This window comes from Scardinius erythrophthalmus (genome assembly GCF_964197995.2).
Source record: "Scardinius erythrophthalmus genome assembly, chromosome: 13".
NCBI classification, from domain to species: Eukaryota; Metazoa; Chordata; class Actinopteri; order Cypriniformes; family Leuciscidae; genus Scardinius; species Scardinius erythrophthalmus.
The window spans coordinates 15,817,508-15,840,117 of record NC_138233.1 but is presented as its reverse complement, the minus strand read 5'-3'; the positions used below and the strand labels follow the sequence as shown (position 1 = coordinate 15,840,117).

The following is a 22,610-nucleotide window of genomic DNA, read 5'->3' as shown; positions in this document are numbered from 1 at the left end:
TTTAATTTCAGTCCACAATGCAACATGTTAATTGATAGGACGGGGTTGGTTTAAGTGATTTACTTTGTAGCCAATCAGAAACAACTACGCATGTGTTGACGCGCACAAAAGGAAACGCCTCCACAACGCATTTCAAAAGCATTGACTTCTTTCTTCCGCTGCATGTGATCTCCGTCAGTAGTACGTCCATTGTAAGAAAATGACTAACCAGCTTTGCAAACTATTTGTTGGCGGTCTGAACGTCCAAACAACCGACGAAGGCTTGCGGGCACATTTTGAACAATATGGACAGCTGACCGACTGCGTGGTGGTGATGAACCAGCCGCTGCAGCGCTCCCGGTGCTTCGGCTTCGTAACGTACTCGAGCGTTGAGGAAGCAGACGCCGCCATGGCTGGTAGGCCTCATGTCGTGGACGGCAACAACGTGGATCTGAAGCGCGCGGTGGCCCGGGAAGACGCTGGTAGACCAGAAGCGCTAGCCAAGGTCAAGAAAATATTTGTCGGGGGACTGAAAGACGACATCGAGGATGAACACCTCCAAGATTATTTCTCCCAGTTCGGTGCCATCGAGAAAGCTCAGGTCATCACCGACAAAGACACTGGGAAAAAGCGAGGCTTCGGCTTTGTTTACTTCGAAGACAACGATTCTGCCGATAAAGCCGTCGTGATGAAGTTCCACAGTATCATCGGACACAAGGTGGAGGTGAAGAAGGCGCTCACCAAGCAGGAGATGCAAGCTACCGGCGGTCGCGGCGGAAGGGGAGGCCGAGGAATGGGCCGGGGAAGCGGCTATGGCGGCGGAAGGGGTGGTTACTATGGCGACTATGGCTATCAGAACGGCGGATACGGTACCGACACCAGCTACGAAAGCCAAAGTGCTTACGGAGGAGGCTACAGTGACCAGATGAGCAGCGGATACGGCAACGGGAATGGCTACAGTGACTTCGGCGAGGGTTATGGACAGCAGGCCTCTGGTTACGGTGCCATGAAAGCAGGCTACTTTTCCGGCAGGAGCAGTGGGCCGTACCCACGCGGAGGTGGAGGTGGAGGAGGGGGTGGATATGGAAGAGGTGGCTATGGTGGATATTAGAAGCACTAATGTGACTCTAAGCTGTACGTCCTTTTTTTTTTTTTTTTTTTTTACGTAAACTGTGTGGACACTGGACTTTCAAAACAATTTGTTTGGTATTGGGTTTAAATTAGAGAATTGCTCTGTGCCATTACCAGTACCAACAGACACGCGTTGTTTTCCTTTGTTTAGATTTAGCCTAAGTGGTCCTGTTTACCCAAGTCAAGCCTGTACAACACCACGCGGGCTTCTCTATGATCTGTTCTAGGTTTATTGCCTGTCCATCGGTAAAGATGAAACTCAGGGGTAATGAAATTTAAGCAGCTCACTTTCATTTACATGACCTCTTTCCTTTTGGTTTTTAAGTGTAATTTAAGTTGTTTTAATGCCATTACACCGTTCCTGTTGTACAACCTTTTTTTTTTTTAAGTATATTTAATTTGATCCAACAATGGCCATATAAGCCTTTTAACCATTAAAAAAATCTTTTTCATAAACTTTGTTTGGTCTTGTCTCCCATTATTGATGCCAACCACTGTTTCAGATGTGACTTGTCTTTATAAGCTGCTGGGCAAACATTCCTTCACATATTTTTGGCTACCAACTCTTAAAACTTAATGAATTGAACTAGATATCTAGTCTGAACACATTGGATTCAAAGCCTTTTTCAAACATGTGATTTGTGAACCTTCATTTATACTAAGTACTCGTTTAAAAGTTCGGGGCCCGCAGAATTTAATATACTCCTATTCAGTGATTGAATCATTCATTTATAACAAGGTCAAATTCTTTATTTCAGATTCTCAAAGAATCTTGAAAAAAAAAAAGTATTACAGTTTGCACAAAAATATTAAGCATCACCATTTGTTCAACATTGACAAATTAAGCACCAAGTCAGCATATTAATTTCTTTAAGATCATGTGACATTGAATGTGTAATGGATGCTGGAAATTCAGGGTTTCTACCACCTGAATAAAAGTAAATTAGAACATTTATTTTATATTGTAATTAACAACAGGTTTAATGTATCCATTGATTTTGGAACTGACATTTGGGTGGTGGACATCCTTTTTTTTTTATATAATGTCGCTACTCTTAAAATAGTCAAATATCAGATTAATACATCTGAATCACCATTATCTTATTAAAAGCTGGTATTTAGAGATCAAGGTTAACTGACAACCAAACATATTGATATACAGCATCAATCTCTTAATTTATTCCCCCTTACATCAGGGATGGGGAACTGGCTGTAAAGTATGTAAAAAAAAAAAAAAAATAGCATTTTTATTATGGTAATACAATTTGGAAGAAATATTTTTGGAAGAAGCCGTTTTAAATGGTTATAAACTCTGAGGTTGATAATGAGAACCCCAAAAATAGGACATCTGTACATTTGTTTGTTGCAAATTTAGACAATGCAATTGAGATGGTTTACATTTGCTTGTTGGGGTAGGCTAATGTTGCTTGTAAGCTGACACGAAAGTTCCCCATTTGTATTAGCATAATTGCACAAGTTTTATAGTTGATATAATCTTTAAAAACAAATTACATTAATTAAACATTGATTTCCCTTAATAAAAAGTAAATTGAGTAAGATGGTGTAAAAGGTGTGGATTAGTGATCAGGCCCCTTGGTATGAAGGAGAAAAAATGTTGGCCCTCGTCACTATCGAAGTTGCCCATCCCTGCCTTAGATGAAGGAAGCTACTGAGGATGATGTATAATTTTTGAGATACAATGCGATATGACAATATTCTTAATCAATGAAGCGGCTGAGTAAATGCCAAGTAGGGAAGAACAGAATTTCTGCAGTAATTATAAGATACTAACACTGAAAGTTTGTCAACACAGTAAGTGGTCAAATGTCAATCATATATCTTAGAATATGTATGAATCAAAAGAATGAATTTATTTTTAAGAGGAAAACCCCCTTAAGATGTGACATCTCATTTTCGAGGGGACCTCAAGAAAACATACTTCACATACATACATACATACTACCAAATCAAAACAAAGACAAAAGAGTTTCACTTTAAGCTTTTGAAGAATTGATCATCTCAATATATGTTTTTATGAAAAGTGACAGATTTATTAATAAGTATATTGACAATGTCAATACATATATTAAGAAATGCTCTATTAACCACACAAAGACGCAAATTCATATTTTAAATGTATTCAAGGTCTATGCTCAAGTGTGAGCAAACTGTGCATATCCAATTTTATTTTACAAATGTTGAGAAAGCACTACCCACTACAATTGAAAGCAACTCTCTGAATTAAACTTTCTAAAAATGTAAGATCAAAGCAACAGTGTTTTACTATAAACAGATTTAATTAGACTTTTAGCAATTATAAATCATTAAGCCTTCAACTGACCTTGTTCCAATCAAACAATAATACCTGTGAAAATGGGGTACAACAATGTAAAGTTCAAGACACAGCCTGATGAATGTTGCTGTATTGTGTCTTAATCACTAGCGACTAATGACCCCAGAGATATAACAAACCAAGTATACGCCTCTTGTTACAAAATGCTAGATATGTAGAGGTTAGGAGAATAGTCCAAAAAATGTGCGTTTTTTTATTGTTTGGATTGGAACATAATCTTGTGAAGTGGCACTTTGGGATATGAACACTTGATTAGCGCAATGTTACTAGCTCCTCTGAGGACGTCGGGTGGATGGCAATGGTTCTGTCAAAGTCTGCTTTAGTAGCCCCCATGTTAACAGCCACAGCAAAACCCTGAAGCATCTCATCACAGCCAAAACCCTGCATATGGAGACCAACCACCTAAAAAAGAAAAGAGGCTCAGAAGTGACTTCATGAAAATGACTTATTGTAACAGCAAAATACTGTTCAAATACAACTAAATAATGATCCTTTGTAATATTTCATACTCATTTATGATCGATGGACTGATCACACCCTCACCTTTTCGTCTTTGCCGGCACACACCAACTTCATGATGCACTTACTCTTTCGAGTGGTCATGGCGTAATACATGGGGGTGAAAGAAGTGGTATAAACCTTCACATTGTCCTTTCCCCAGGTCTTGATTGCTTCATCTACAAAACATGACATTATTAAATAATCCATTAAATAATATTAACAGATATAGCTTCTGATTTAAATACTGTATTATTAAAGTACCCCTACTATGCTATTTTAAAGGTTCCTAATGCTGTTTTGGAGGTTTCCTATAATAGATTTACATGTATCAAAGGTTAAAAAAAAAAAAACTTTATTTTTCTCATAATATACATTGCACATCACCTAATTTCTCAAGAAGCACAAGAAACCAAACTCTTCAGGCCTCAGCAACAACTACAGTGTTTGAAGGCGGGTCAAAGTAGATGTTGTTCGAAATTTGTTACATTGTTACATAGGAATGTAACAGACAATAACTTTTTTTTTCATGCACCTTTATCTTTAAAAATGTGCAGACCTTTTACATTCACAATCAGCTATATTACAAACTGCACAAAAGGTAATATTCCAAAAAGCATAATGGAGCACTTTAAATTATGAAATGAACAAACTAAAATTAATAAAAGCTTTAGAATTATTTTTCATTGTTATGTCATGTTAACTAATGCAGTTACCTAATGTTAACAAATTAAACTTTTTTGAAAAGTGTTATCAATAAAATACAAATATTAGATGAAAAACGTAAACTTAAAAAAATTATGGAAAATGAGAAATGTCCCCTTGGTAACTAAATTAAATAAAATAAGTTTAAGTTGTTAAGTACTAACATTACTAAAACTGAAATAAAAATCAATTAAAGCTATATTCACATAAAAAAAACTAATACAAATTACAAAAGTACCATAAAATTACTAAGAAATGAAAACTATATACAAACAAAAGATATTTCAAAATAATACGTTTTATAATAGTATATAAATAATACTAAAACAACACTAGCTACATGCAAAGTCTGATGAAAATTTCAAGATACTATGAGAAAGCATTATTTGTACATCAGATCACCTTCAGTTAGTCCTACTGTGCCGATAGGTGGGTGGCTGAACACAACAGTAGGGATATTATTATAATCGATTTTGGAGTCTGCTTTGCCCTCAAATAGTCGGTGAGCAAGCTTTCTGCCAGCAGCAATAGCAACTATCCACACAAAAAAGAGAAAAAACAACAGATTATTAGTATAAACTGAATATACCTTCCCATCAAACAGATGCTAAAGAATTAAAGGTTGGGGGGCCCTGCAATGTAACCCCCAACATACAAAACCACAAAACAACCGGAAGATGTTAATGCATGTAGGAGGAAATTCTATTTAAAGATGTAATCCAGAAACCGTACCAGGTGTAAGAAGAGCTTTCCCACAAACATCCCCAACTGCATAGATGCCTGGACGAGTGGTGTTCTGGAACTCATCCACCACGATATGTCCCCTTTCATCAAGCTTCACACCCTGAATAACAATACACCCTCTGTTATTCATACTTTATTAAGTTATGCAGTGCGAAGATAAAGCCTACAATACCATCTATCTAGTGTGGCTACTGCGGTTTAAAGGAATCCTCTCTGAGTTTATTTGAACTTTATCGACAGAATCTCTGACATGTTTCAATGATCCTTCAGATTGTAAAAAGTAAGAATAGTGTGTACACTACATGGCAATGCATTCCAAAGGGTTTAAAAGAAGAAATTTACAGCTTGTAATATTGTTATGTATTAGTAACTTAATTCCTGTGAGCAGAACTTTAATCACACAAGTCTAATGTTAACACGTATTATGTTTAAATTCACAGTGCAAACGAATTAGGAACAGATCTTGTGTTATATATACTGTGACGTAAATCCGAGTGAAAAAGATTATTGAAAAACAATTACAAGGTCAAAAAAAAAGAAAAAGAAAAAAGAAAAGAAATATGCATGAAGGAATCATATTGATAAAATAAGATCAATAAAATGGATTTAGAAAATAGATAAGGTGAATTTCCATTTCATACCAACTTCAAGTTTTGTCGCTATACTTTCAAAATAATATGTACTCTAAAAGTTTACCCCAGTGCGATGCCATTCCCCATAGGCTTCTATTGTAAGTGCTCTACTGTAAAAAATAACTTTTGCTTGTTATTAAGTGAGGTTTTTTTATTTTAACTAATATTTTACCAATCAATTACATTTATACTTATACTAAAAGAAATAGTAATAATATCAACCAAATTGAAATAAAGTTTTACTATTTGACTGAGGTTGAGGCCAGCGGTTTTGGGTTCCCTGCCAATAGCCCAGAGCAGACAGTCCACCTCATGGATGGTGTCCAACTTCTCCTGTGCATCCTTGACATCAGGGTCTTTTGTTACAAGCGTAACAGTGAGGCCCATGTCAGTCTTCTGCACTGACTTCACCTGTAAACAATGTCAGAATATTTTGATAAATTGACATACGATATAGTTTGGGGGAAAATCATAACTAAAAATCTGCCAAACAAACTGATACATCAGTCTGGAAAGCCAGCTACATATTACCTTACCTAATACTACTCAGTACTAGTTACCTGAGTATTTTTCCGTAAGTCAATACCATGATTTTGCAATTCTTTTGTGCAATTTGAGCTTATCAAGGCATCGAAGTTCCTCAGCACCTTGAAACAAAAGAACACAGTCATTGCTTACTTTGGAATATACATTACAGTAGCATTTATCCAGGTGACAATAAATAGGGCTCTTACCCCTCCTTGTCGGATGATGATGGACGTTTTGGACCCCAGAGTGGAAAGGATACCAGCCATCTCCACAGCAATATATCCTGCCCCAACTATGACACTACGTCTAGGTGGATACAGTGATCGGTTATTTTATGATAAGCTAAGAAAACACAATAATATAAGTAGAAATTGGCAATCAATCACTTACTTAGGGCAAGATTCAAGTTCAAAGAATCCATCACTGGTAATGCCTAAACTGGCTCCTGCAATAACATTGAAATTTACAAAATGCAGATGTTGTCAAAAAAAGTGACAAAAATAAGTTAAATCACTTTAAAGGATAGTTCACCCAAAAATAAAACTTTCGTCATCACTTACTAACCCTCACCAAGTTTTTCAAAACCTGTATGAATTTCTTTCTTTTGCTGAATACAAAAAAGAAGATATTTTAAAGAATGTTGGTAATCAAACAGTTGACATTAACCATTGACTTCCATAGTAAGAAAGCAATAATATGGAAGTCAACTGTCTGGTTACCAACTTTCTTTTAAATATCTTCAAGTAAGAATTAATTAAATATTAAAAATTAATTACAATTTTTGGCTGAACTATCCCTATGAACTATGAATGGCAAGTGCAAATAAGGATGACATTGAGAAGTAAAGCAGAAGGAAGTATATTTTTCATAATGAACAAACATAAGCCCACCTGGCACATCATCCTCACTGACAGTGGATGGGTGACCGCCAGTGGAGATTAAGATATGGGTGCCTGTGTATTTCTTTCCATTGACTTCAACGGTAGGTTCAGGGTCATCTGTGAACCTTGCATAGCCATGAATGGACTCAATTTTGGCCTATGAATAACCACAAACAACATCTCAGTCACATCAATACCAATTCTAAATGTTTAAAGAGGCCATTTCATGCATTTTCATAACGCTATTTTTTTTTCTCGAGGTCTGCTTAGTACAGCATTTGCATTAAAAAAAGAATACTTTTTCACCCTGTCTCTGAAGCTCAAACAGGACTATTTTGCTGTAATGCCTTTAAGATTTCTATGTAAAGCTTTCATAGTGCAAGTGCTATAAAGAACAAGATTCCACAAATCATTCACATTCAATTTGCTGACTGAAAAGTAACATACCTTGTCAAGGTTGCTCAGGTAAATCTGATTCAGGCGACTAACGTAAGCATCCCTTTTGCGTTTAATGAGTCTGAAAATACACACACCCAAAGAAGTGACATTTATTAATTTATCTTTCATATCACTAGAAATCCTGATAGCTGAACTCTCTACAGCATAACTCAAATTACTCCACCTCATGCTTTTGTCTGATAAGATCACCCAAAGCTGTACTGACATTACCACAAAAGGGAAGCAAAACAAATACTGAAAGCTGTAACGAATCAGAGCGAGCAGGAACTTGACTATCCTCAACTATCGCAATAGTAAAAAATCCTTTTTGTGACAAGAATTACAGAAAGAATATCCTCTACGGCAAGCCTGATGGCATGTATCCCTTAAAACTAGTGTCTTTACTGATGTTACTAGAACTTTTTTTAATTACTCTTAACAAATACAACTAATTACAAGTAAAACTAGATTAACCAACAATTTAAATACATACTAGTCAGAAGATATCTGAACAACAGATTCCCATAGAATTTAATGGCAAATTTTGTTTCCAGAAACAATATTACTTACTTGTTACTTTTGGGAATGTGACTACAAAAGAATAATTACTATTATGTTATGAACAGGGTTCAAAATTAACGTCAACCCTTCAAATGAACCAACCATGGCAGGTAACTCACCAGCCAATTTGGCGGGTTATGACTCATAAATTATGTCCTCCCAACTAGGAGTCACCAACATTAGCAAAACAATGCATAAAGAGGGTCGCACACTGGATTGCCATATCAAATTGTAAATGCATTGTTTTCTATGATTGCATGCACACTGGCGGCACCACTTAATATCTGTCAGCGACACCGAACTATAACTGTTGGAGGATGTTCAAAATCCTGCCACCCCACTCACTTAGTTTTACTGTGCTTTTACTTTCCCTGCCAAAATGTTCACTAGCCTCACAAATAAATAAAAAGTTTTGTTGTTTTTTTGACCCATGTACAATTGTTTTCTAATAAATAAACCACCAAAATATTTTACATTTTCACAATTCTCGATTGATTCCAATTTCGATACCACAGCAAAAACAGCCAAACTATTAGGGCCATAGTTCAAGCATTATTGAAGACAAGTGGGTCTTCAGTTATAAAATAAGAACAAATAAACAAATTACAAGCAACAGCTCAAAAAAATACAACAGAACAAAGATACAAATTAATTTTGTTTGATTAACATTAATGACCTAGCCTGGTTAAAACCAGACCCTTCTCAGTTGAAACTGAGTATAGGGTCTGGGGAAGCTATGTATACAAATCATTTCCAAAGGGGCGTCACCAATTGACGTAGCTCAAATTCATCTGGGCGCAGTTGTATAGTCTTAAAACCAATCAGATCTATGAAGGGGATGACGTATGCTTCGAGTGTTGTTCTTTGCTCCGGTTTTAACGAAAACGGTAAGTTTAAATCGCTCAAAACAGACGCGATAATTGATTAGTTTATATACTGTCTATGATTCAAACGAGTGATGTTTCACGGCGGCAACCGGCGTCACATGTTGACTCTAAAGGGTGCCCTTTGCGTCGGATATTAAAGAAATTTCAAAAGCCTCAGTATTATGACGCCCTAGGATGAGAATGCGTTGCATGTAAATCCCTCCCCAAACGTTTCTGATTGGTGCCGCGATTTCAGCGGCACAGTAATGAGTTTGAATGGGCTCTTCTCCAGACTATCCTGAAGAGAGAATTAAAATTCGCCGGAAGTAGTCTGGGTTTTCCCAGGCTATTAATGACCCAGATGACAGCAGGAATATTAGGCTGCTGTCACTTTAAGAACGAATACATGGATCCAATCATTCCAATATACTGTTACACATGTATTTTGTTTCTCATCTGTTTACATTCAGGTAAGATAGATAGATCAATTGTTTTATGTAATGCCATGTCAGCATCTAAGGACATTTTCATTGCAAAAATTAAATTACAAAAATACAAATATCATATAAATACAATAAAACCAAGCAAACAAACACAACAAGTCATATTATATAAAAAAAAAAAAATTAACATATGATAAAAAAAATCCAAAACTTTTTCAGGCATAATCTCACTAAACTAGATGTACCGCAGGGCGGTACAAAATATGACCGCCGCTCAGGCCTGCACTGGCTTTCCACAAAAATAAATGACGTGGAGCAATTTGGCTGTATTGCGTGTTTATGTATATACCTAAAAAAAGTAGTAGTATGTGCATGTCTGTGTGTGTGTTTGTGTATGTGTGTGTCTGTGTGTGTGTCTGTGCGTGTATGTGTGCGTGCGTACATGTGTGTGCGCGTGTGTGTTTGTGTGTGTGTGTCTGTGCATGTGGATTTGTATGTGTGTGTATGGGTGTGTGTCTGTGCGTGTGGATGTCAGTGTGTGTGACAGTATCATCCTAAACCAGCAACCCTTCGCTCAACACCACCATCTACAGGCCGATGAGTGTACAGTCACTAAATGTGCACATAAATGAATTTATTTTATACCCCCCCATGGATGAAATTCTACGAAACTTAGCATACCCCCAGAGGATGTCAAGTTAATCATACACATGAAATATGGTGCAGTTCTGAACATCTCAACTGAAGATAGGGGCGATTAAAGTAGAATAATATTGCATTTTCATTTTTTATGGGAGTGGCGTAAATCACAAATGAGTGATTATGGGCTAGGTTGATGTGGGCCCTTAAGAGCAACATACCATAAAAATTTCTTCATCCTCTGTGCCACGGTTCAGGTAGTTATGTAGGAAAAACTGCATTTTTGGGGTTTGGGGGGGGGGGGGGGGAGTGGCCCCCGGGGACCAAACGAAATTTTTCCGTAAAAGTCTAGTGGGGCTACATGTCCACCAAATTTCATGTTCCCCGGTGCTTCGGTGTCCCTGGTATCGTTGACGGAAAATTCAGTAGATGACGAAAAAAAAAAAAAAAAAAAAAAAACTTTGACAATCCCTATATGACCGCTTTCGCTAGCTACGCTAGCGGCGGTCATAATAAGTCCTTAAGTGAAATAACTTCATAAAAGAGCATTCTACTTGTATTATACCCAGGACAGTCCAATAAAATATGTTTAAGAGGGGAATCTTACAAAACATGCATAAAGTCTTCACCTTTAAGCAAAAAAGCAAGAGTCAAACTTGTATGACCTATATGACATCTGGTGATTCGTGAATACCACTTGATCAGATCTAGTTTTAAGAGTGATTAAGTCTGTTTGAAAATTCCAGATGAATTATTCTTGCACGTGTGCGTGTGGCTTATTATTCTTGCACGTGTTCCACTCCTCTTGCCACTTATCTAATATACCTATTGATAATAGGTCTGATATCTGAGGGAGGAATGTATGTACTGACAGCAGCAAATGTCATTTCACTAGGTATACAGTAGTTTACAAAAAAAAAAATACTAAAAATTATTAAATACAGAAATTACATTTGAAAACAAAAATAAATGCTAGTTTTTTAATATTTTAAAAGAATGGCTTGCCATAACCCTAACCCTATACTCAACATCTCTATCCACAAAAAAACAAACAACACAGGAGAAAACCCAAAGAAAGTATCTAACTTACTGCCAGCTGAAATGTGCTTTTGCTCCATCAAATCCATAGTCTTCATGATCATGGATATACTCTGCATGAGTGGATGTATTCCACATAACCTGGAGGCATGCAAAATGACACAATTATTTATGAACATTAGCATATTTATGAACAGTTCTGCTTGCTTCAGGCAATCAATTAAGAGTAATGATAAAAGTAAAATATACCTTTTTAGGAACACAACCGACATTCACCTGCAGCAGAGAAGAGAAGTTTAATTGCCAACGTCAATAATATCAGCAGACAAAAAAATGCATAGGTGCTGGACTAAACCATTACACAATAAAGAGCTGGATCTGGATTCTTCCCAAACACCTCTCTGTTCATGTGACGGATCCAGCGACCAATTGCTGTAAATAACTCGTCTAAAGAACACATCTATATGACTCTAAGGAAAATGTGGTGTTGCAGGAGCAGGATGGTCTTTACTCACGCAGGTACCTCCGAGTTTGTGACTTTCGATCACGGCTGCGGTGGCACCGAGTTCAGCCGCCCGCCGCGCACTGGCCAGCCCTCCGGACCCTCCGCCAATCACCAGAAAATCAAAGCGCGTGACGGATTCAGAGGCCATGCTGCGACTGATGAGTCTACGAGAAGATGACAGCGATCGTCCAAGAGTAAGAAAAGACGCTCGCAGTCGAGCCAACGGGCTTAATATCTCCATAAGCAGGAAGCCAACACCCCGGCCAATGCAGTAACGTTAGTTGAACTAATGGGAGGGACGTAAAAGCCAATGCTTAGTCATTGTGAATTGACACAATAGTGTGTAAATCCCAGAAGCAAGTCTGGACAATAGTCATAGTCATAGTTACCCATGCTTATTACTGTCCTTCACTGTCATGCCGTGTGCTCAACTTACTTTGAACTCACTTTTAAATACGACAGATAACAGTCTGGTTTATTTGAAAAGGGGAAATATTTCGTCAAAGCACAATGACATGAGAATTCAGCCCACTAAACAAACTCACCGACGAAACGCGGCCGTTACATATGTACTTGTAGCGGAAACCCTTTTGCAGTACATTCTAATAAACAAAGTGTCGTTGCTTAGATGTGTTGAGTTATAAACTCTTTAGGAGTGTATCTTTGCTGCCCATCTTCGTATTTATATGGTTTTAACGGAATGCGTCGATGTAAACTGTGTCAAGTCAGAATGACGCCGTCGCCGAGCTAAACTGAGCATGCGCGTTTCAACACGCAGCGCCAGTGTACAGAAGCACATGACAACAACAACGGCGTTATATTATTACACTGGAAGGAATAATGAATATTGTTTGCGGTGTATGCGGTCATATCGTTCAAAAGTTTGGGGTCAATATACTTGTATTCAGCAAGGACGCATTAAATGTATGTATCTAAGGTGACAATAATGAACTACACAACACGTTAACATTGTTCTTTTGAGCTTTCTATTCATTAAACAATCCTTAAAAAATTGTTTCGAACAATAAGAAATGTTTCTTGAATAGCAAATCAGCATATTATAATGATTTCTGAAGGATCATGTGACACTGAAAACTTGAGTAGTGATGCTGAAAATTCAGCTTTGCAGCACACTATTTGAAAATATATTGAAATAGAAAAGTTACTTCACAATATTACTTTTTTTAACTGTATTTTTAATCAAATAAATGCAGTCTTGGTGAGTAAGACTTTTCAAAAACATTTTAAAAAATCTTCCCAGCCCCAAACTTTTGAATGGTAGCTATGGGACTTTGACAGTAGTGTACAGTACATTGAGTAAAATGGTAAATTTACTCAGATTTCTGCATTGACGATTCACACTGAAAAAGTATTGTCCACCTGCTATTTTAATGAACTTTGTTAAACTTCAGAAATCTTTACATGGCAGACAACAGACTAATCATAATAGAAAAATTTAATTTAATTTTCATCATTAGTATAAATAAATAAATCATTAGTATACCAAAACAAAAAGTAAAAATAGAAAAATAAACTGCATTAAAACTTGCTAATTTGTGCCTTTGCATAAAAAAAAGAAAGTACTTGGCAGTAGACTCCCGTCATTCAAATATTTCTGATGACTGTTACAAATGAGAGGATATCTCAAGTGATGCATCACATCAGGGTGCTTTATTAATAAACAAGCTACTAAATTGAATCATGTTGATTAAGTGTACAGGTATTGCAACAAGTCAGAAATCCATTTTCCCATAAATATTTTCTTTATTGATGAATTTTTCAGAAACAAGAAGTTACACAAGGACACATCTTCAGCAGGGCCATTTCACTTGTCATTCTCATAGTCTGCGGGGTTCTTTCTTTTGCCCTGTTCATGTACATGATTGCCCCATGTGTAGGTCAGGTACATCAGAATCATGGCTGTAAATAGAGATGCAGGTTTGTAGAGAAGTTTAGTCACACAATGTTTGCTTTAATCTATAGCTAGAATAGTATAGCCTATTTTTTATATATAGTACCTTGCAAAAGTCTTAGGCACGTTAGTATTTTCACCCAGAAAAATGGTTAAGCCAGTTATTTATATCTTTTGCTGTAGTGTGTCAGTAGGAAATATCAGTTTACATTTCCAAACATTCCTTTTGCCATTAATTGTAACAATCCAGTGAGATTTTTGTAAGCACAATGAGTCTGACAACAGTCGGTGCTCCACACGGAGATCTGATCTCACCATCAAGTCCATCTGGGATTACATGAAGAAACAGAAAAAACTGAGACAGACTTAATCCAGAAGAATCGTGGCAATGTCTCCAAGACGCTTGAAGAAACTTGCCTGCAGAGCTACCTGAAAAAGTGTACCTGTGCAAGTGTACCGAGGACAAAAGCCGTTTTAAACGCAAGTGGTGGTCACACCAAATATTGACTTGATTTAGTTAATAGAAGTTAATTGATAAAATCTATTTATGGCATTATTTTTGAAAGCATCCTCACTTTACAATATTTTTACACAAGCGTCTAAAACTTTTCACAGTAATGTAGCTTTGCAGGAAGGTTTCTTCAAGCGTCTTGGAGACATTGCCACAGTTTTTCAGGATTTAGTCTGTCTCAGTTCTTTTTGTTTTTTCGTGTAATCCCAGACAGACTCTGATGCTGAGATCAGGGGCCGCATTCACAAAAAAAGAAACTCTTACATTTAATGGCCATGTCAGTCCTAATTTTAAAACTCCTACTTTTTTGCCCTAAGAGTATTTTACAAAGCATTTTAGCGCTAAAACTAGCTCCTAAATCTGTGAAACGTTAGGAGTAGTCAAAAGAACTCCAAAGTCACTAAGACCGAATCACAAACAATCCTAATGGCTGTACCTGGCAATCTGCCCAAAGACACTGTACAGCATTTAGGCAATAGCAATAGAGCCTTGGGTGCTGAACCTTTTCTTCATAAATGCAATGCATATTTTGATTTATAGATTTTAATCTACGATAAAACCTACATAAATAAATAAAGTCCGATTACCTGTGGCAGTTGTTTTCACGATTTCACACTAACAAATGATCGAATTAGAGTAAATGAGTAAAATAAGCGTATCTGGCGTGCTGTCTGAGGGGACGCTCCGAGCTCAGAATTTAGCCCAAACCCAGAGTACTCCCCGTATCCCCAGCCGAGAGTGAGGAACGGAGTGGCGGAGGGATGCAGAAAACCGGCGAGGTACTAGGTGAGTCAGCTCTCGGCTGTGTATATAAACTTCCTCTTGAACCGATTATATATAGACTGTTTGAACGTACTCCTCCTGAACTTTGTTTATAAAACATCATTTGTCGCTTGAATTCTGCAATTTCTCAAGATGCAGACATGTAAGAGGCAGACAATTAGCTGAAAACATACTAGTTTAATTAGTGACACTTAGCTTACATGTTAAAACCTTTATTTGAATATGGCAAAAAAAAAAAATATATATATATATATATATTTTAAAACCTTTATTTGAATTCTACAATATTTATATGATTAAATCACTGACAGAGACCCCTCCCTCATCAGCCAATTACTGTGTGCATAGTTAGTAAACGAGGTCAACCCCACCCTTTCTCTTAATTGAAGACTTCTCTCTATTCCTCAGTAAAAGTTGGCCACAGCAACTTTGTGAATAAGTTTTAAGAACTTTTACTGCCATTTAGGAGAACTCTTAGTGGTAAGATAAAATGTTGTGTGAATACGGCCCCAGATCTCTGTGTGAATCATACCAGCTGTTGTCAGACTCATTGTGCATACAAAAATCTCACTGGATTATTACAATTAATGGCAAAAGGAATGTTTGGAAATGTAAACTGATATTTCCTACAGACGAACTACAGCAAAAGATATAAATAACTGGCTTAAAACCATTTTTTGGGTGAAAATACTAACTAATATATATATATATATATATATATATATATATATATATATATATATATATATATATATATACACACATACATACACAGACACATTTTTAATGCCTGTGTATTGCTTAATTTTGGCCCAAAATGACTTACGTGGTGCAACCTTGAATACAGATGATTTGAATCGTCTCCACACATTTGGGATTCCCTTGGAAAAGTAGTTTGGGAAAGCCCTCTGCTCAAAGGGGGAAATACTGTAGGTGATCACATGCCTTATCTTGGCCAAATCTCCGAAGTGACGACCCATTGTGCCAAGAAAGCTGATCTAAGGGAAATGAAATCAAGGTTAAATTTAGTACACTTAAAATAAAATAAGCATGTCAATAATTGACTCGATTTGAATACATTTTAACTGCTGTATATAAAATAAATTGCATTTTAAAAAGAAAACAGTTCATTTAAATTAACTGATGGGATGATGTTTTATGTACTTTATTTTATGCATGCATTTTAAATATAATATTGCTAATTAAATTAATTAATTATTTAAGTTTATAAGTATCTATTGTAATAACGGGTATAATCGATTCTTTGTTGTATCTATATATAAAATGCACTATGATGGGGGTGGAATTGGATATTGTACGAAAAGACGTTCTTTGAATCAGGATAATTTGCTCAGAGTAACGGATTGATACAATCAATATTACACTGATAAACAAGACTCAAGCGTAACTTGTACATCATGTGGCAAAGCTGACAGATAAGAATTAATATAGTTACTTAAATTCTATGGTTACTTTGTTACCATTAATTGACGGGGAGTGCAGACATTTTAGTCACATTTATAAGCGTTACGTGGCTAGGCTAGCAGCTTTCTGTAAGACCTTGCTTGACATTCAACTCAATCGCACCGTCTCTGGTTTACACACACATTAATACACCCAAACATACATTACATCGCTTAATTAAGATAATGTCGTTATCTTTTAACTCACTATAGTCAAAATACAAGGCAATAAAACATTTCTCTGCTCACCAACCTTACTGCTCCTAACACCCTTGTCCTGCTGTGGATTCTACAACTTCCGCCTGCACCCACAAGTCATATCCGTTTCCTCTTGATTTCACGCTTTCTTATTGGTGCTCTGCTGTACTGGTTCCTGGCTATCGAGACACGTGAAGGTCAGCAGCGTACTGGGACATTGTATACAGTGGTCGGATATCACCATTAAGTTATTTTGTGTAGCGTTTCCTATTATTCTCCCCAATGGATAATCAAGGAGTCACGGCAGACCCTCAACTGCAGCAGTTTATCGAGATCGAGTCTCAAAAGCAGAGGTTTCAGCAGCTAGTTCATCAGATGACAGAAGTGTGCTGGGTGAGTGTGTTTCTGTCCTATTGGGCTGCGGAATGCATCCTCTTTATGAGGCTGTACTGTACATATACAGAGAGACTGTCTGCACAATCCTGTCCTAGCATGTATGATCTGTGGATTTGGAAGATGTTTCATTATGTAGTTCAAGCAATTCATTTAAGGTGCTGCCCTCTTTAGTCGCGGAGCTTGTGACCCTTTGGGGTTCTTCTCGGTACGATTCCCATCCCAGCTCACCAAATCTGAATTCATTTGAACAAATATTGAGTAAATACAATACAATCAAACTGCACTGACAAATGATTATTATTTAAAGTAGCCTTTTTTTTTATTTATTTAAAAATGTAATTTATTCATGTGATGTCAAAGCTGAATTTTCAGCATCGTTTCTCCAGTCTTTAGTGTCAGATTATAGATATATAATTATTAGATGAATAGATAAGTTCCAAAAGAACAGCATTTATTTGAAATAAAAATATTCTGTAACAATATAAAGGTATTTGCTGTCTTACTGCATCATTGCTGAATTAATACATGTATTAATTTCTATATATATTTTCTTAACTTTTGAACAGTAGTATATTTATTTTTATATTAAGAGCTGTATATCATGTTCATGCAGTATCTATACATACATACACACACAAATTCAGTAAAGTCATCAGTTGTTGGGGTTTTTTGGAGCTCATAGTGTGTTTGTCTTTGCAGGAGAAGTGCATGGATAAGCCTGGTCCAAAGCTCGACTCCAGGACAGAGGTGTGTTTTGTAAACTGCGTGGAACGATTCATCGATACAAGTCAATTCATCCTCAACAGACTAGAGCAAACTCAGAGGAGTAGAGGAACATTCTCAGAGACCATGACAGAGTAGTAGAACTTCAGCCACTTATTGAGGATTCGTCATGCCAACAAAAACTGTGAGGCAACCGCTATATACAGGATTTAGTTAATTTCTCAAAGACAAAAGTGCCTCTTTTTGCTCTATTATTTTGAAGGCCATGTGTTTGAAATCAAATGGATGCATGTACAGTCCCATAGAAAGCCCTATTTATTACCATCGATATAATTGACATTTCCCAGTTCTAAGATTTTGGTATGAAAATCAGTACATAATGTGGATCCCATTGTACAGATCTGATCTTGAGTTGAGGAGGAGGCTCTGCATTTCACTTTCGTCAAAGTACATTACTAAGTACACAATGCATCGTCTTACTGGGATTGTTTCAAGATCTGTGGCTTATACAGTGTCTGTTGAAATGTGCTTGAAACTTGAAATAAAAAGACAACATACTCACAGCAGTTTATTCATATGATGTGTAAAAATGTCACAGGAGAAAGCAGAGTTCAAGTTAGAAAATGCTTAAGTTCCTTAAATACTAATGAGACTTCTTAGAGGTTTCGGTGTGCTATTTATTAAAATAGCTTAGCAGGCACTATGTACATAGAATATATATAGAAAACAATGCACCACCTCTTAAGTTCAGTTGCTGCTTAAGAAAACATTTTTCAAATATACAGATATGTGAACACCAGTATAGGACGTTTACACTACGTTCAAAAGTTTGGAGTCAATACATTTTTATAAAAAATCAGCAAGGATGCATTAAATTGATCAAATGTGACAGTAAAGACATTTATAATGCTACAGAAAATGTATTATAAATGCTTTTAAACTTTCTATCGTGAACTGAACCGTTATGAACTTTGCCATCACAGGAATAAAATCAATTTTAAAATATATTAAAACAAAAAACTACTTTTAAATTGTAAGAATATTTCACAATATTACTGTTTGCTGTATTTTTGATCATATAAATGCAGCCTTGGTGAGCATAAAAGACTATATTTCAGAACAATCAAAAATATCTTACCGACCCCAAACTTTTGAATGATAGTTCATAAGAAGTCAAGCACATTGTATTAAATAATATTGTGTATTTATGGAACAGATGAGGCATTGAATATTAAGCTGATACATTTAAAGTGCTTGATATGAATGTAATCATATGCATATCCTAAACAATGCTGGTTTGGTCATTGAATAAATAATGTAACATTTAACAAGATTGTACAGCAGATTTTTAAACATTATGCTGCTACTTCAGGATTTTGTATTTAAAACAAGTGACTGGGCACATCATCGTTACTCTGAAAATATCAACAATGTGAAACTAAAAAGAAAAATTATAGATAAAGGAAAATATGTAAGAAGCATCTTGTATACTAAAACATACGCACACACAAAATGCAAATTAAAGTACTCTCACAGTATTAATGGTTTGCAAAGTATGCTTGTAGTAAATCAGTATTTTTGCTAATATTATTCTAGATAAACAATGTACCATTGCTCTTCTTGTCTAAACTCTCTGGAAAAAAGCCATTTGCGCTTCTTTCCTTAGTCAGATTGCTTTCAGCCACAGTAATCGTCACGTCGGTTGGCAAAGCCACGTACGGTTGGCTCCACGTGTTGCCTTGGGGTCCACGGTGCAGATATAAAGGTAGAGAATCCAACTTAAAGTTAATGTCCTTGAACGCATGGAGAAGAAAAATGCCAATGATGATGGTAAGAAAGCCACTAACAGTCCCAGCAGCCCCATCGGTGGACATTCGAAGCCACTCCTTAAACAAGATGGCCGAACAAGCCATGACAGATACAGTAAAGAAGACATAATAAATAGGTGTAACTATAGAGGTGTTGAAAATGTCGAGGGCTTTATTAAGGTAGCTTATCTGGATACTGATGCAGATCACAAGACATATGAGCAGAGCCCAAAACAGTGGCTCTTTCAGAACAGCTGTACCAGCGAACAGCTCTTTGATCCCAATGCCAAGGCCTTTCACACAGGACACAGATAATGAACCAATCACCGAGCAGATGAGGATGTACACCAGCACATTTTTCTGACCATAGCGAGGTGCGACAAACAAGATCAGGGCCAGGCTACTCACGACAATGCAGACAGCAAAAGCAATGAATCCTGTGATACATGCAAGAAAGACGACTGTTATAACAGAGCTCACAGGGGGCCATGGTATCTTTGGTATCCATAGTGTATTTGTAAATTAACCTGGATCTTTGAGTTTCTCTGCCATTGCTGTCAGAGAAGCAACTTCTTCCTCTTGTGGAGCATGGAGCACCATTACTGTGGAACCGAAGATGCAAAGCAAACAGCCAATTTTCCCATGGATATTCAGCCGCTCACTCAGGAAGTATGATGAGAGCACAGCACTGATGAAAAAAAAGGTTGTACATTCAGTAAAAACATATTTTAGACAAAGAATTAATGTTCTGTTGAGACTGTACACACCTGTACAACCCCAAAAGTGTGGGGCCAATATGATTTTTTAAAATTAATTAATTAAATAAATGTATTCAGCAAGGATGCATTAAATTAATCTAATAGTACTAATAAAGACTTTTATATCATTACAAAACAAATGCTATTTCAAATAAATACTGTTGTTTTGAACTTTCTATTCATCGAAGAATCCTGAAAAAATGTATCATTTGACAAAAATATGAATTAGAAAAATAAATAAATTATAATAAGCAATATTACCTGGGCACCAATTCAACATATTAGAATGAATTCTAAAGGATCATGTGATACCGTAGACTGCTGAAAATCTTACTGACCCCAAACTTTTGAACAGTAGTGTATCTCAATCTGTGACTGCAATTAAAGTTATAATTTTTGAAAGGTGGTGTACACTACTAGGTAAATTTACCTGACCAAAACGCTCAATGCTCCCAGGGGTGTTACTAACGTAGCAGGTGCAAATGCGTAAGCTGCAAAATTTGCTGCCTCGCCTATTCCCACTAAAAATAAAATACATGACAAGACAAAAGATTGTGATTAGGGTGTTCATAATGACATTAATGTGTACTGTGTAGATGGCAATCTCATTACTAAGATCTATAAATCCACATACACTGATGATATTTACATGCACAACTGATCAAGATCCATATTCTGGATATATTTCAGATTTACTTATGACAAATAAATACATAAAATGATAATGCCATACTTAATATAAGCCCTGCCCACCACAACCATTCTTTCAGGTATGCATATCCACCTTGACCTAAATAGTGGAGAGAACAGACCTGATTAGACAGCACAAAAAAAGGAAATAATAATAATGTCAAAAGCATTAAAAAAATGATGCAATTCAAATACTGTATAATGAAGTATTTTGCAATGGTACTTGGTAAATTTCAATCACCTACCTGCTCTAGTAGAGCCCCTTTTTGCCAGTCGTAAGAGCCCTTTCTTTTTCAATATAAAACTGCCACCGATGAAGATAGTGGAACTCACAGCAAGAGCCAAACCAATGTAGAAGTCAGTGCGGTTTGCAGCATCCATCTGAACGCAGTTATAATAGAAGAACTAGATATTACAATTGAGTTGGCTATTAGATTTTTAGTTACATAGGCGGGTCTGGCTAAAAAACCTAGTGACCTTTCTACCTAGATAGCATTTTTGGGCACAGTAAAGCACAGCTTTCTGTCTAGGTAGGCAACACACTAGTTAAAGCAGCCACAGAATATAATAGGAAGCAAGCAAATCATGTGACTCATGTGACTCCTGCTTTTCACATCGCCAGTACTTCAAAGCAATAAAACATGAGATTTCATTGTAGACTATTTGTTCATCTGCTCTAAACATTTATAACGACTGAAAATGCATGATCACAGCATTTTTAAAGAGAGAAAGCAACTTTTTAGAATGACGTAGGTAGATTTTGGTTAGCGCACTATGTATTTTACACTAGGAGGCATTGTTGTTTCATGTTACAGTTCATATTAAGATTACATTTAAAAGACTATTGAAATATAAATAATTTTTAAATTGACTAACCTTGCATTCGTATCGTCCATCGGTGGCAATTACGTCTCGTGTGAATAAACTTCCTGGTGAAGTGACTGTACGCTGGTTGCCAGATATTGTTATTAACTTCCCTATTGACAGTCCCCTGCCCCGTCTGTCTGGACATTTTGGAGAATTTATCTTTTCTTTAAACGAAACCCTTCTGTGACAGATGATACTATGATTTCTATGGTTTATACATATTTAAACTGAATTTGGTGAAACTAGTATTATTATATCAAATGTATGCTTCTGAAACTCCTCAAGTGTGTAAACAAGTGTTTCATTTTGATCCTTTTCCACAGTTTAAAATCAGCAGTTTGTATTTTACAGTTGATAAAATAAAAATAAATACATTGGTAACACTTTACAATAAGGACAATAACTTTACACTTTACAATTACAATTTGTTAACATTACTAAACGTACTACCTAACATGAACTAACAATGAACGAATACATTTGTTACAGTATTTCTTAATATTTGTTCATGTTAGTTAATAAAAAATACAGTCATTCATTGTTTGTTCATGTTAGTTCAC

The 22,610-nt window shown here is 36.3% G+C and overlaps 5 protein-coding genes across 7 annotated transcripts; 2 read left to right on the top strand and 3 right to left on the bottom strand.

Moving 5' to 3' along the window:
* Window positions 1-122: 122 nt before the first annotated feature.
* Window positions 123-1,566, top strand: hnrnpa0l (heterogeneous nuclear ribonucleoprotein A0, like). Its single transcript, XM_081383021.1, has one exon. It carries the CDS (start codon window positions 200-202, stop codon window positions 1,088-1,090), a length of 891 nt encoding a protein of 296 aa, XP_081239147.1. The 5' UTR covers window positions 123-199; the 3' UTR covers window positions 1,091-1,566.
* A 275-nt stretch (window positions 1,567-1,841) lies between these two features.
* Window positions 1,842-12,713, bottom strand: gsr (glutathione reductase). 2 transcript variants are annotated; one of them, XM_081383016.1, is made up of 14 exons: window positions 12,487-12,713; window positions 11,952-12,105; window positions 11,686-11,712; window positions 11,489-11,577; window positions 7,899-7,968; window positions 7,461-7,608; window positions 6,961-7,015; window positions 6,777-6,876; window positions 6,603-6,689; window positions 6,286-6,453; window positions 5,399-5,510; window positions 5,069-5,200; window positions 4,007-4,140; window positions 1,842-3,865 (listed from the first exon to the last, which is right to left on the bottom strand). In XM_081383016.1, the coding sequence occupies exons 1-14, from the start codon at window positions 12,540-12,542 to the stop codon at window positions 3,716-3,718; spliced, it is 1,482 nt and encodes a 493-aa protein (XP_081239142.1). In that variant the 5' UTR covers window positions 12,543-12,713; the 3' UTR covers window positions 1,842-3,715. The 2 variants fall into 2 exon arrangements, with proteins under 2 accessions (XP_081239142.1, XP_081239143.1); XM_081383017.1 differs by having other exon boundaries at window positions 11,952-12,227; window positions 12,487-12,695.
* A 968-nt stretch (window positions 12,714-13,681) lies between these two features.
* uqcrq (ubiquinol-cytochrome c reductase, complex III subunit VII) lies at window positions 13,682-16,932 on the bottom strand. 2 transcript variants are annotated; one of them, XM_081383015.1, is made up of 3 exons: window positions 16,860-16,932; window positions 15,974-16,145; window positions 13,682-13,861 (listed from the first exon to the last, which is right to left on the bottom strand). In XM_081383015.1, the coding sequence occupies exons 2-3, from the start codon at window positions 16,125-16,127 to the stop codon at window positions 13,767-13,769; spliced, it is 249 nt and encodes an 82-aa protein (XP_081239141.1). In that variant the 5' UTR covers window positions 16,128-16,145; window positions 16,860-16,932; the 3' UTR covers window positions 13,682-13,766. The 2 variants fall into 2 exon arrangements, with proteins under 2 accessions (XP_081239141.1, XP_081239140.1); XM_081383014.1 differs by having other exon boundaries at window positions 16,864-16,930.
* A 59-nt stretch (window positions 16,933-16,991) lies between these two features.
* On the top strand, window positions 16,992-18,490 carry timm8a (translocase of inner mitochondrial membrane 8 homolog A (yeast)). The gene is made up of 2 exons (XM_081383013.1): window positions 16,992-17,201; window positions 17,904-18,490. The coding sequence occupies exons 1-2, from the start codon at window positions 17,091-17,093 to the stop codon at window positions 18,063-18,065; spliced, it is 273 nt and encodes a 90-aa protein (XP_081239139.1). The 5' UTR covers window positions 16,992-17,090; the 3' UTR covers window positions 18,066-18,490.
* Window positions 18,484-22,166, bottom strand: LOC308701018 (magnesium transporter NIPA2). Its single transcript, XM_081383012.1, has 6 exons — window positions 22,060-22,166; window positions 21,429-21,564; window positions 21,227-21,283; window positions 20,924-21,014; window positions 20,263-20,423; window positions 18,484-20,172 (listed from the first exon to the last, which is right to left on the bottom strand). The coding sequence occupies exons 2-6, from the start codon at window positions 21,562-21,564 to the stop codon at window positions 19,520-19,522; spliced, it is 1,098 nt and encodes a 365-aa protein (XP_081239138.1). The 5' UTR covers window positions 22,060-22,166; the 3' UTR covers window positions 18,484-19,519.
* Between the last annotated feature and the right edge of the window lie 444 nt (window positions 22,167-22,610).